The sequence below is a fragment of the Petaurus breviceps genome, unplaced genomic scaffold (genome assembly GCF_028583685.1).
Source record: "Petaurus breviceps papuanus isolate PSGF00001 unplaced genomic scaffold, PetGlider_PUasm1.0 582, whole genome shotgun sequence".
NCBI classification, from domain to species: Eukaryota; Metazoa; Chordata; class Mammalia; order Diprotodontia; family Petauridae; genus Petaurus; species Petaurus breviceps.
Genome location: NW_027186390.1, coordinates 11,600,243 through 11,613,965, shown reverse-complemented (window position 1 = coordinate 11,613,965; position 13,723 = coordinate 11,600,243). Strand labels below are relative to the sequence as shown.

The window sequence follows — 13,723 nt, the reverse complement described above, 5'->3', positions numbered from 1 at the left end:
TGAGATTGTCAATTTCTCCCAAGCAGCTATACCCTTCCTTCTCTTCAAACATGCCCAGATCACCCTTATCCTTTAAAAAAAAAAAGTTGAACAACTGGACCATGGGTGGGGAACCCACAGCTTGGAGGCCACATGTGGCCTTCTAGGTCCTCGGGTGCAGCCTTTTGACTGAATCCAGGTTTTACAGAACAAATTCTTTTATTAGGGGGATTTGTCCTGTGAAGTTTGGAGTCAGTCAAAGGACCGCACTTGGAGGACCCTAGAGAGCCACATATGGCCTCAAGGCCACAGGTTCCCCACCCCTGGATTAGACCCTGCCATCTATCTCCTCAAGCTATCATTCTATATCTCCTCCCTGTTTTTGCCTCCAAACTCCTTGAAAAATCTGTATATACTCATTACCTCTTCTTCCTTTCCTCTCCCTCACTCTTAAGCCCTTTGCAGTCCAGCTTCCAACTTTATCATCTCAATGTGATTGCTTTGGTCAGTTACCAGTGACATCTTAATTGCCAAATCTAATGGGTTTTTCCCAGTTCTAACCCTTGTAGACTTATTTGCTTCATTTTACACTATTGACCATACTTCCCATCTGAATGCTTATAAATTTTTAGTTTGCTGCTGTCTCCTGGTTCTCCTCCTACCTGTCTTACCACCCTTTTTTGGTTTTCTTTGTTGGCTCATCATCCATATCACACATACCCCCAAAATTAAAACTGAAGGATTTCCCCAAAGTTCTGTTATAGGCCCTTCTCTCTTTTCTCTTTACAGTCTCTCCCTTGGTAATTTCATCAGCTCTCATAAGTTTAACTGTTTATACTCAGATTACTCACAGATCTATACATCCTGCCCCATCCTCTCCCCTCAGCTTTAGTCCCTCGTTATCATTTGCCTCTTGGTCATTTCAAACAGGAGGCAGCCAGGTGGTGTAGTAAATAAAGAGAGAGAGAGAGCTGGGGCTGAAGTCAGAAAGACTCAAATACTTATTGAGTGTGTGACTCTGGCCAAACCCACTTAACCTCTGTCCGCCTTAGTTTCCTGATCTGTAGAATGGAAATAATAACAGCACCCATATCCCAGGGTTGTTGTGAAGATGAATCAGATCTATTATCATCTGTAATATAGTTGGTGCTTAATAGATGCTTATTTCCTCCATTTCTTCTTTACAACTCTGGGTCCCAGAGATATCTTAAACTTAACATGTCTAAAACTGAACTTATTATCTTTCCCCCAAATCAGAGTTTCTTAATTTTAACCTTTGTATATATGACGTAGACCCGTTTGGCATTCCAGTAAGGTTTTTTTGGCATTATAGAATGCCAAAAAACCACTCTTCAGAATAACATTTGTAAATGCATAAAACAGAGAGGATTACAAAGGAAAACAATTATATTGAAATACTGTTATCTAATTATTTTTTTAAAAAAATAAGTTCATGGACTCCAGGTTAAGAACCTCTGCCCTAATCCCTCCTCTTCCAAACTTACCAATTTCTTTCAAAGGCATCATCATTATCCTTCTTGTCTCCCAGCATTATCCTGACCACCTCAGTCAGCATCACATATCTGGATATGTTGTTTCATTACCCACTTTACATACTTTGGTAACAGAAGAGACAGAGATGGACAAGAGCTAGAGACCAAGGTATTAGGTGACTATTATAGGATTTCTGAGCTGGAAGTGACCTTTAATGGTAAATCCCCTCCTCCCTTCATTTGAAAGGAAAACCCAGAGAAGGGAACTGTCATTCTATAGTTGGCAACTTATTAGTGACAGCTGAAACCAGATCTCATGTCTCTTCCTACCAGTAATCTCTACCACACCGTGGTGACTCCCTTTGCATCCTAGCTGTCTCTTTGCTAGCTATTTGTAATATAATAGGGGAAATGAAATTCTCGAGCTGGGATAAGGATCTTGACTGTTCCAGGCTTCTCTTAGCTCCTATAGTCCTATGGTCCCTAGACATACTACATCCTGTTGCCTAAACCCTTTCCACGACTGTTCAGACATATTTGTCCATCATATTTCCCATTTTAAAAAGGCTCACAGAGTAGACAAAAAGTAATATTTTTGTAAAAGATTTGAATTTTTAGTAAAAATTTAATTACAGTATTAAAGTCTATGCATTATTATTAACAACTCTAGTGTTATCCTAGTTTGAAAACTTTTTTCATCAAGCAATTAGGTCACACTTCAAATTCTTTTTATTTAACATATCCTTCACCAACTCTCACATGCAGAAATGCTTTTAGACATCCAGTCCATTTACTGTATGATCTTCAACAAATTGAAACAGACTTTCTTCTAAAACTAAGGACTTTAAGATTGTGTGACTGTGAAAACCTGTTGTATTTTATGAGCCTATATCCAATTATTTTGTATGAAATATAACCATATGTACTAAGGGAAGGGAGGGGAAATGATCTTTAATTAGCTTAGGGTAAGTGACAATTTCTACTGAGATAGTAACAGAGAATACTGAATGTAATTCATTGAGTAATATTAAATTTATTTTGTCTTGCAGAGTCTTTTTTTTTTTAACCAGTGCCTGGTGATAGGTTCCTGCCAGTAAATGTTTTTCATTTCAGGGTCAGAGTGGGAGTTTAGTTTGTAGTGTTGCTATCAGTAAAGAGCACTTCACACAATTTGAAAGCATGTGACATTCTGTTGCCTAATTTTAGTTTTAATTTTCAGTTTTTTAGTCAGCCCCTTAGAAGTCCATTAATGCATCTGTCATTCTTGTGTAGTATTTAAAACTGTTACTGCATATCTAGTTATCACTTTCATTGATAATCTGTTACTTAACTAGAGTTGTGACTTTGGACCTGTTACTTAAGCTTCCTTTGCCTCAGTTTTCACATCTGTAAATTGAGATTAATACATGCACTACTTACCTAATCTGGTTATTTTGAAGAAAGAACTTTTAAACCTGAAAGTGCTACATAAATGTAAACTATCGCTATCTGAACACTGAGCAAAGTTGTTTTGTAGTAAGGCTTCATTGATCATACTAGCCATCACACATTTGTAACACTGTTCCTCTGAAACTGCCTCCTCTAATGTCATCCTATCTAATATTGTGTTTTGATAGAACCAGGTAAATATTAATATATTACTTTTACTTTAATATATTACTTATTTACTGTATATACCAGGATTGCTAGAGGAGTATCCAAAAATCCTTATGCCTTTAAATTATATATGGATATTACAATGAGACTTTCCAACTTGAGGAGATATTATTAAATTCTTTATGCTGAATTTAGTTTAAAAAATAATTAAGATTTCATTTTTAAGGAGTTAAGCTAATGTTTACATCTGGACTTGACTTTCATGAAGACTACTGTTATTGAACTGTCTAGTGGCACATATCAGTAATTTGTGAAATGAAAACACTTCTAATAATTTTCCATCATTTTGATTTCACTTATGGGACCTCCTCATTTTCATCAACCTGAAATAAGGTCATTATTTTATATTTTACAATTGTCTGCTAATTCTGGGTCCTGCTTACTGTGCTATCCTCTTTGTCTCCATTGTACTTTAAATAAAACGGAAATAATAACACTCTTACTTATAAAATATTATGATGCTTAATGATGGAATAAGGTCTCAGGACTTTTGATGGGTCCTCAGTAGAAAATTTGTTGTAAAACATGAATAGGAATAACATGGGATGAGAAGTATAGAGAATTATAGAGATAGAAAAAGAACCTGCTACAATATGTGAAACAGCACCTCAGAAGAAAAGCAGCAGGCTGCTAGTTTAAAATGTTTCTTAGAAGAATCTAAGGCTCTTGACATGTTCAACTTCAATAGTTGCTGACTCTGAGCAACACATTAACAGCCCCTGATGATGATCATGATGACCATGAATATAATAGTTGCCATTTCTATAACTTTTTAAAGCTTACCCAGGCTTTTTCCTTACAGTAATCCTGAGATAATAATAATGATGGCTTTTATATACATATATACATCTGCATAAACATTACAGATGTATGTATGTATTTATTTTGAGATAGTACAAATATTGTAATTCTAATTTGACAGATGAAGAATCTCAAGCTTAGTGAAATTATTAAATGTCAGAACTGGAGTTTGAAACCAGGTCTTCTGACTCCAAACCTGGCATTCACTCTTTCCCCTGTGACTAGTTTCTGTCTTGGGTCAAAAATTATGGAGAATCTCCTTGAAACAATACTGATCTCCTAAAACTTAGATCTCTGTAATGTAAAGTATATTGCTAGCTTTCTTTATACTGTTAATAATGGAAATTATCCTGAATTAGTCTTCTGATTCTGATGGAGTTTCAGTTAACCATTCTACATCATGGAGGTTAGGGGCATGACACCTACAGCTTCAGGAAAATTCCCCAGCTTCCCATTTCGTTTCTTCTGCCAGCGCACAACATAGCAAAACCGTGATAGGAAAAGTCACATTGTGGAAGGGATAACTGTATTTGTTTTGGTGTTACCTTGAAATTTAAATGAATTGGTCCCTTAGAAATTTTCCATGATGGGTTTCTTTGGGTTACTAACCTTGTGAGCCCTGAAGGTATGCTGAACCTTATTTATTATGAAAGCTGTGATATGCTACATATCTGGAGTACCAGCACATTGCTAGAACATTTTTTCTCTTTAGCATAAGAAAAATGATAAATATTAGCCAAATATTACAAATGTCATAATATTTTATATTTTAAACATCCTCATAACAGTATTGAAGTAGTGAACTCTTAGGAGGCAGGAAGAAATTGCCCCCCTCCCCCAATAAACTTCTATAAAAATATTAGTTGTCTTATAATAATATACAGCAGTTTTTGTTAAAGCTAGTGTCATAATATCAAAATTCTTGGAATTACCATCTATAAGAACTTTATAGTGGCAAAGACAAAATTCAACAATCAAGAACAGTAAGATAGGTTGACACATAAAGTAATCCTACAGATCTGACCATGTCACTGCCTTCCTCAAGAACCTTCAGTGGCTCCCTGTAACTTCTATGACATAATACCAACTCTTCGGAATTTAAAGGCTCTTATAATCTGACTCCAACCTATCTTTCCAGATTGATTTCTGAAAGAGCTGTGGTATGCTACATATATATGCTACAAATGACATTATTCCTCTTCATTCATTCTGAATATCACTCAAACTTGTTCACTTGTTCAGTATTTGCAGTTTTTCATCTCTACTCTATTCTTTTGTACCCTCCCCACCACTCTTTTCCCTACATGACTAAAGCACTCTCCTCACCTCCACCTCAGAGAATCCCTAATTTCTTCAATAATCAGTTCCTATAGGAGGCTTTTCCTGAACATCAACCATACCCACCTGCAGATGTCAGTATTTTCCCCCTCCCTAAATTACTTCATATTTACCTTGTATTTTCATTTACTGATTTGTTTGCTTGTTCTTTCCCTCTGGTAGAATAAGCGTATAGGGTCATATGTACCTATTTAATATATGCTTATGGGATTAAATCAAGTGAAATTGAATAGCTGCATTATATTGTCATTGGCCTGTTAGCAATATAGCTATAGCATTGTTATAGTATATATTTTAGATAATATAGGGATGCATATATACATACAGCATGAAAGGGACATTTTTAATGTCAGTTTTGAAGCAAACCTACTGGAAAAGTTATGCAGAAGCCTTAGGTATACAGAAAGATGAAAACATTGTGATAGGAACTCCTGGCTTATTTAACCTTTATCTGTAAGGAAATGTTCCTTTCACCATTTGGTTCTAAAAAGGAAATACATTGCGGTAGTATGACTTTCTCTTTCTCCGTAGGTAACTTTAAAGTAACAAAATAGCATCGTTTTTTTGTGCAGTAGTACTGTAACAGAGAAAACACACAACTTGGATTTCTATGAATGCCTTCTTTCCTTCTCTATTTTGGTTTTAGGTGTCAGAAATTATTTAAAAGAAGCATTGGTTAATATAATAGCTGTGCATGCAGAGGTAAGTGTCTAGGTGTTTGTTTATAATTGGTATGGACATTTAAATCTTTTACCCTGCTCTTTCCACTCCCTTCAAATATAGATGTCTGGCTATATATGTGTAATATATGCACATTATATATGTTACATTTAATTTGGGGCTTGCTGGTAGGATGCAGTTTTTTTTTTTTAATCACAATTCCATTTCTATTTGTTTTGTCTTTTAAGTAGACAAACTTGCTTTCTGAGATCTTGGTATAAAATTTCCACTTCTAAATGATAAAATTATTTGTACTTGAAGAAGGTAAAGGAAGTAAGGGATTGAAAAAAGTTTTCCTTTTGTAAAAAATTAAATATAAAAAAGCCACATAACTTACTTTGGAAAATTCACTAACCTCTTTTTAGCCAGTATGCAAATAAGAGTTACTTATGTGGTCACATCCCCTCTCTAACAGTTGGAATCCCTAAAGGGTAGTGGCATTTTATAGACATAGAAACAAGTAACATTTATGTTGGTTCAAGAAAATAGACTGAAATCTGAGGACAAATTCATACTTCTGTCAATGGTAGGCCCAGGTGACCCAGAATCTTAAACAGTAATTATAGCTTTTAGTTCATTTTTTTTAAATGCCCTCTACTCAAAGCATTACCTTCAGAAATTATTATGAGTTAACATCCATACTGGGAGGACATTGTCTTCTAAAGAGCCTCAAAAGAGAAACATGAATAGTCTTGTTGTATAACTTGTCAATGCGAAGACCACAGCCGCCGCCACCACCTACTACTACCTGTTTTCATTCAGTGATTTCAAAATCTAGACCCACAGTTTTGCCAACACATCAGCTTAGAAGATACTGATACCACAAGCTTTTATAGGCAACATCACTAGATGAATGAGGATAGGAAAAGAAGTTATGTGTTGTAAGCATTCTCTACAGTAATGTAAGTGTCGTCCATAGTACGAGCACTCAAAATACTCAATAATTTCAGTAACTTTATGAACTCATTCATCTGTCTGCTACTTCCATTGATACAAATCCCCACACAGCTTTTTTTTCTCATCCTGGAAGAAATTTTCCCATAAATTCTCCAAAGAGCATATATTTGGATTTATACCCCCAGCTACTTTCAAAAAGATTTAAAATGACTTACAGATTTAACATAATGCAAAATAGGGTGATTAAGGATAAGATTTAATTATGATCATCTAACTTCTCTTACACCTAGGAAATGAGAGTTCTAATAAATAAATACCACAGTCTTTTCCAAATCTAGAATTGTAAAATTCTGAGATTTTAGGGGAAATAAAAGAGTAGCCTGTTACTTTCCTGAACTAATTATTATAGTCCAACACTGAATTTTCTTCTAAGTTTTCTGGCAGCCCAATTAAAAAAAAAACAAATTTTTTCTGTTACATAGTTTTCATCTTCTGTCTGAAGAAACACACAAGCTCATCTGTCATGTCAAACATTTTCCTAAAACTAAACTCAAAAAAAATCATGGAAGTTCACATATAAGTAGCATTGAATAATGGCATTTTCATTTTTGGTTTTGCTGAAGACAGAAGATGTATTGACTCCTTACAAAGCCAGACATAAAAACAGGAAGAGGGTATGATTGAAGTCTATCACTCTGTCCAGGGATAGAGTGAATACAGAAAATCACTGAGTGGAACCTTCTTTAATCAACAGTCTAGAATATCAATACCTTGGGTTGCCCTCAGGAAACTTAATTGTCTATAATCCAGTACTTGCCAAAGGTTTCCTTGAAACACCTGTTATTTGAGAAAGATAACACTGGAGAATGTTAACTAGTTTCTATAACATCTCTCTTTATATTGGTAGCTCACCAAAGATTAAAGTCTTAACTTAGGGCTTTAAAGTTTGCCCTCAATATTTCTGGAGGATTTATACAAGGATTTCTAGAGGATTTGAAAATTTTTTTTGTTTTACATTTTGCAAAACCACGCTAAACCAGCAAACTCTGTGTGAGAAGCCACATAATAAACTCCTTGCATTCACTCAGTGCCAGGAAAAAGTTAGTCCCTACTGCCAAACTTGTATGTTCTCTTTTTATCAAACAATAAGACATGTATAACACCATTTGTTTCTTTCTTTGCTGTAGCTACCAAGAAGCTAAAGGCTAGATTCAGTACACAACTGTAGTCCAATGTGCCTGCTAACACCTATCTTCCTGCCCCTTTTGGTTTATTTTCTGTTTTAATTGGGTAGGGTTTTTTTTTTAATGCTTTTAACTTTAGAAGCCCACTCAAATCATTTTTGGAAGTAAGAGGATTATAGATCCTAAATGAATTGTGTTTGTAACTTATGTTCACTTAGCATATGTTTTTAAAATAACTTAAAGATTTTCTATTTCAGAGAATAGAATTCAAAGCTCGAATCTTCATCTTTATTTTGTTTATAGTTTGATTCTTTTTTAAAAAGTACTCACTACATCTCAAACTATATAACAAAGTGGTAATCATCGAAACAATTTGGTACTAGAAAAGAAATAGAACACCTTGGTGGCACAGTGGATAGGGCACCGGGCCTGGCATCAGGAAGAACTGAGTTCAAATGTGGCCTCAGATACTTACTAGCTGTGTGACCTTGGGCAAGTTACTTAACCCTGCTTGCCTCTGTTTCCTCGTCTGTAAAATGAACTGGAGAAGGAAATGGCAAACTTCTCTAGTATCTCTACCAAGAAAACCCCAAATGGGGCCAGAAAGAGTTGTACACAGCAGAAAATAATGGAACAACAAAACAAATGGAGTGGTTGATCAGTGGAATAGATTAGAAACACAATATTCAGAAGCAAATGAGCACAGTAACTTAGTGTTTAATAAGCCCAAACATTTAGTTTTGGGGGCAAGAACTCACTATATGACAAAAACTGCTGGGAATGGGGCGGCCAGGTAGCACAGCAAGTAAGAGCACTGGCTCCAGTGTTGAGAAGACCTGGAGATCGAATCCCGGGCTCAGACACTTAGCACCTACCCAGAAACACCTGGCCGTGTAACCTTGAGCAAGTTACTTAACCCCAATTGCTTAGGGGCGGCCAGGTGGCTCAGCGAATAAGAGTACTGGCTCCAGTGTTGGGACGACCTGGAGATCGAATCCCGAGCTCAGACACTCAGCACCACACCCAGAAATAACTGGCCGTGTAACCTTGAGCAAGTTACTTAACCCCAATTGCTTAAAAAAAAAAAAAAACTGCTGGGAAAATTGGAAAGTAATATGGCAGAAGCTAGGCTTTGATCAACATCTCACATGGTATGCCAAGATAAGCTCAAAAAGGGTATATGATTTGGACATAAAGAATAATATCATAAACAATTTAGGGGAACATGGAAAAAAATTACCTATTAGATTTATGGGTAGGGGAAGAGTTCATGACCAAACAAGAGTATATTATAGAGATTCACAAGAGGTAAAATGGATTATTTTGATTACATAAAATTAAAAAGTTATTGCTCAAACAAGACTAAAGCAGCCCAGATTAGAAGAAAAGCAGAAAACTGGGAGATAGGGGAAATTTTGCATCAAAGTTTCCCTGATAAAAGATCTCAGCTCCTTTTGTGGTGGCAAAGATTTGGAAACTAAGAGGAGATCCCTGTCAGTTGGGGAATTACTGAATGGGTTATGGAATGTAAATGTGATGGAATGCTATTTTAGTATAAGAAATGATGGAGATGGTTCCAGAAAAACTTGAGATTTATATGAACCGATGAAAAATGAAGGGAGCAGAACCAAAAAGAACAGTCTCTACAGTAGCGATATTATACAGGTTAACAATTGTGAAAGGCTTAGTAACTAATTCTGATCAGTACAATGATCCACCACAGCTCCAAAGGACTCAAGGCACAGAATGCTATCCACATCCAGATAGAAAATTAATGGGCTCAGAGTGAAGATTGAAGCATGTTTTTTTATTCCTTTCTTTTTCTTGCTTTTAAAAAAAAAAAGCCTAATACATAAATGTTTTGCATGACTATGTATCATGGGTATCATATTTCTTGCCTTCTCAGTGGGTGGGGAAAGGAACATAAGAGTGAGAGAATTTGGAACTGAAGATAAAAATAAAATTTAGATAAAATACAATTACCCAGTAGACCCTTGAGGTACAGGAGTTTTTTTTTTTTCTGATTTTCTTTTGTAAAACACCAAATAATTAGCATGTTAAATATTGTGTTCTTCTTTGAAACATTCTACAAGGTGTTCACCATTTCTAAGGAATTAGTGCCTCGTGTGTTGTCTAAGATAGTGGAAGCTGTTTCTGAAGAACTAAGTCGACTGATGCAGTGTGTTTCATCTTTCAGCAAAAATGGAGCTCTACAGGTACCTAACTGTTCCAGCCCATATCCATCCACATTCAGATGTGCAAATATGTTTATGGTAGAGCAGAAGCAAGAAAAAGAGCAAAGATTAGTGCTTACATTTCTATTCCATATTTCATTTCAAGTATTTTGCCTGTATTCACTCCTGTATTTGTGTGTGTGCACACACATGTGCATGACTGTGCACACACATGTGCATGACTATGCACACAGGTTGTCTACATCACACCTTTTTTCAGGGTGCCCAGTGATTCTTGATGTAGATAAATATGAAGATTTCTTTGTTTTTCCTATAGATCACTAGATAGAGTTTAAATTTGAGAATAAATATACCTTATCCTCCAGTCTGGGACATTACTATCTATCCTGGTAAGAGAGATTCTCTCTCAGAAATTTGCCTAGCTTGGGAAAATCAAATTCTGCCCTAATTTATTACACCTTTGTTGATCTGTTAGATTGAGAAGCCTCAAGTTCTACTATCAAAGCTTTATTCCTCTGGTTTGAGCCAGTGTTTTGTCATATGTTAAAATGCAAATATCCTTGATAGGAGAGACACTCATTAGCCTATTAAGATCTCAGTATGAATGAGTTTATCAGAACCTTTCATGAGAACAAGGTTTTGATTGGGGAAGAAAAGCATGAAAATAATGAGTGACATGGAGGAAATTGTAGAGGATATGAAAACTACTTCAGAATTTGCTGAGCTGGCCCTGCTTACACGTTATCTGAGGATCTAGATTTGAATCTCAACTCTGTTACTGTGTGCACTGGCCTTGAGAGCAGTTCACTCAACCTCCCTGGACCTCAGCGTCCTCATCTTTAAAATGAGATTGCACTAGATGTTCTCTAAAGTCTCATCTAGCTTTAAATCTATGATAGTCTGATCAATCCTCTGAATTGATAATTCCCTCACTTCTTCCCCAACAAAACTGTATGGCTGATAACAGAGTATTTGAAGTTTGGTTAGATTGCTCGAATGTTAATATTACTGTTAGGGGGTGATTTTAAAAAAAATGTACAATTAAGCACAACTTATTATATAATTAACATTTTATAGGTTGATTAAAATATGTAGTTGGAATTCAAATTGAAATTGTTAAGAATTTTTAGAGTATACAAATAAGTCTGCTTTTGTGATCAATTTACAAATATCTAGCTGAAAGTTTTACTTTATTCTCTGTTAATATTCTTAAAAGTTTTTTTCTTTATATCCTTTTTGTGCATATACTATAACCTAAATAATAGAAACAGGGATTGGCACATATATTTGTTCAAATTGCCTGACTTTATTTCAGAATTCTAAAGCACTAAAAACTGAAACTAGACAATTTTTTTCCAAAAAGAAAAGATTTCATTAAAAACTTATGCAACATTAGCAGCCTAATTTTTAGTTAACAAGAAATTCTAAGAATTTTATTATTTTCCTTAAAGAGCTGTCCATGTCTCAAAAGTTGTTCTATGTATATATAATAAGCTCCTTGAAGGCAGGGACTGTTTCTTTGAAATACTCTGTTCCAGCACTTTGCACACACAGTACATTCCTGCAGAGACTTTGGAACCAGTGAGGACACCTGCTCCATTGTAGACTGGCTTATCACTGACTTGCTAAGCTATTGAACTGCCATGTGCTCACTTAGAATTTTAAACTGTGAGTTATCTTTAGAGATTAAAGTCCATATGCCTTGACAGGTCATAGGTGTGAGGAAGTAAAGGCAAACCACTTCCTTCTCTGTAGAGGAGGGGAGAAATCACTAGCCATGTTTCAGAATTTCCTGCTTCTCACAGCTCGGTTGTGCTTTTAAAAAAAAAAAATACTTGCAGACAATGAATATGTGTAGCTGAAAAATCACTCCACAATTATATTTTTAAAGCATCAGAGAGATAAGAGCCATCTTAAAGAGATTAGTTCATCCAGCCTTCTAACTGGTAACAAGAGAACTACCTAAATGGTTCTTCTCTGCAACCAAAGGAAAGGTTACCAAAGCAGATTTCTTTGGTTTTCTGCAAAAGATCTCATCCTTTGTAGGTTATCTTACTGGTGGGTATATAAGAAGAATCAGTGCTTTGTAAGTCTGCAGTCATTCCTAAGCCATTTAGGTGAGTGACAAATTAGAGAATGAAGGGAGCTTTAATAAATCCTCTATTGAACCTGTTGTGTGAAAAGGATGTTTGATTCTTTTAGTTTGTAAGATTAAGAGCACTTTTTCATCACACCCTTTATGTTTGACAGAAGCACATTTATGCTATTTTTATCTAAATCTTGTCCTTAGGCAAGGCTTGAAATCTGTGCTCTGAGAGATACTGTGGCTGTTTACCTAACACCTGAAAGCAAGTAAGACTCCTCTATTTTCTTGTTCCGTATCAATAAAATGAAATGTTATATGAGTAGTAGAACTTGTTTTGCCCCGATTGAAAACCTTTTTTCAGTTACAGGTCTGTAGTTAAAGATTTTTCTTTGATGCAAAAAAATTGAGGGGAAGAAGTTTATTTTTTTCTTTTAATATTCTCTACCTGATTACTAGAATCACCACTAAAGTAGCAGAGCATTCTTTGTAAATCACCACTAAAGTAGCAGAACATTATAGAGCTTTCATGAAACAGAGAAAATAGAAAATGAATCTAAAACTTTCTTCATAAGAGACCCTAGAGGATTTTTCATGGGCTGCAGATACTGTCATCTGAAAGGAGGAGCCTTGTGGTTTGTCTGTAAAATCTTTGTAGTGGAAAATTATGTTCATATTTAGCCTATTAAAGTAGAAGTCAGCCTTTTCTACTATGAATTTGTCTGTAAATAAACTAAACCCTAGGGCTAAGCAGTCAGAAAATTTTCCTCTTTGTATAGATTAAAATTTTCCTATTTTTCATTGTTGCACATGAAATACTACATTTTTTTAAGTTTTATCTGAATTATTATTTTCTCCATCACTTTCTTAAATCTAGACAATCAACAAAACAATAAATCAAGCCCTGATTTTTAGCCCTTAAAAATTTCTGAAGTATAAATTTTCACCCTGAAAATTTAACAATCAGCTCTTGTGAGCCATAATGAGCTGGTTTTAGCACAGTCCTGCATATGACATTTTTTAAAAGAGGGCAGTTAAAGCAGAAATACTTCCTTTTGATTGTTAATGTGCCTGATAAACCTAAGAGCTTAATCATATATTGTTGTTCTTGTTGCTGTTGTTCGAATTTTGAGACTAGGTCTTCCTATCTTGTCCAGGCTAAGTACAGAGGTCACTCAGGGATTGAATCCCACTGCTAATGGACTGGTTCAGCACACCTTAGGTACCTCCATCCCTGCTTCCAAAGGCCCATCATTTGGGTTCCAGATTTAGTACAAGCACCAGATCAATTTTAGGCCTGCTATAGTTCAGAACTTGTAATCTTCCAGCCTTAGCCTCTCACGATCAGGGATTAGAAGCCTGCACTGCCACACCTGG

General features: G+C 35.5%; 1 protein-coding gene across 2 annotated transcripts in view; it reads left to right on the top strand.

Annotated features, from left to right (window-relative positions):
* EXOC2 (exocyst complex component 2) overlaps positions 1-13,723 on the top strand; it is a 244,976-nt gene that overhangs the window by 218,272 nt on the left and 12,981 nt on the right. For both annotated transcript variants that reach the window (XM_069103597.1, XM_069103598.1), the window contains 3 exons: positions 5,914-5,969; positions 10,162-10,284; positions 12,554-12,615. In XM_069103597.1, coding sequence (XP_068959698.1) covers positions 5,914-5,969; positions 10,162-10,284; positions 12,554-12,615 — 241 coding nt within the window. The remainder of the gene's footprint in view (positions 1-5,913; positions 5,970-10,161; positions 10,285-12,553; positions 12,616-13,723) is intronic.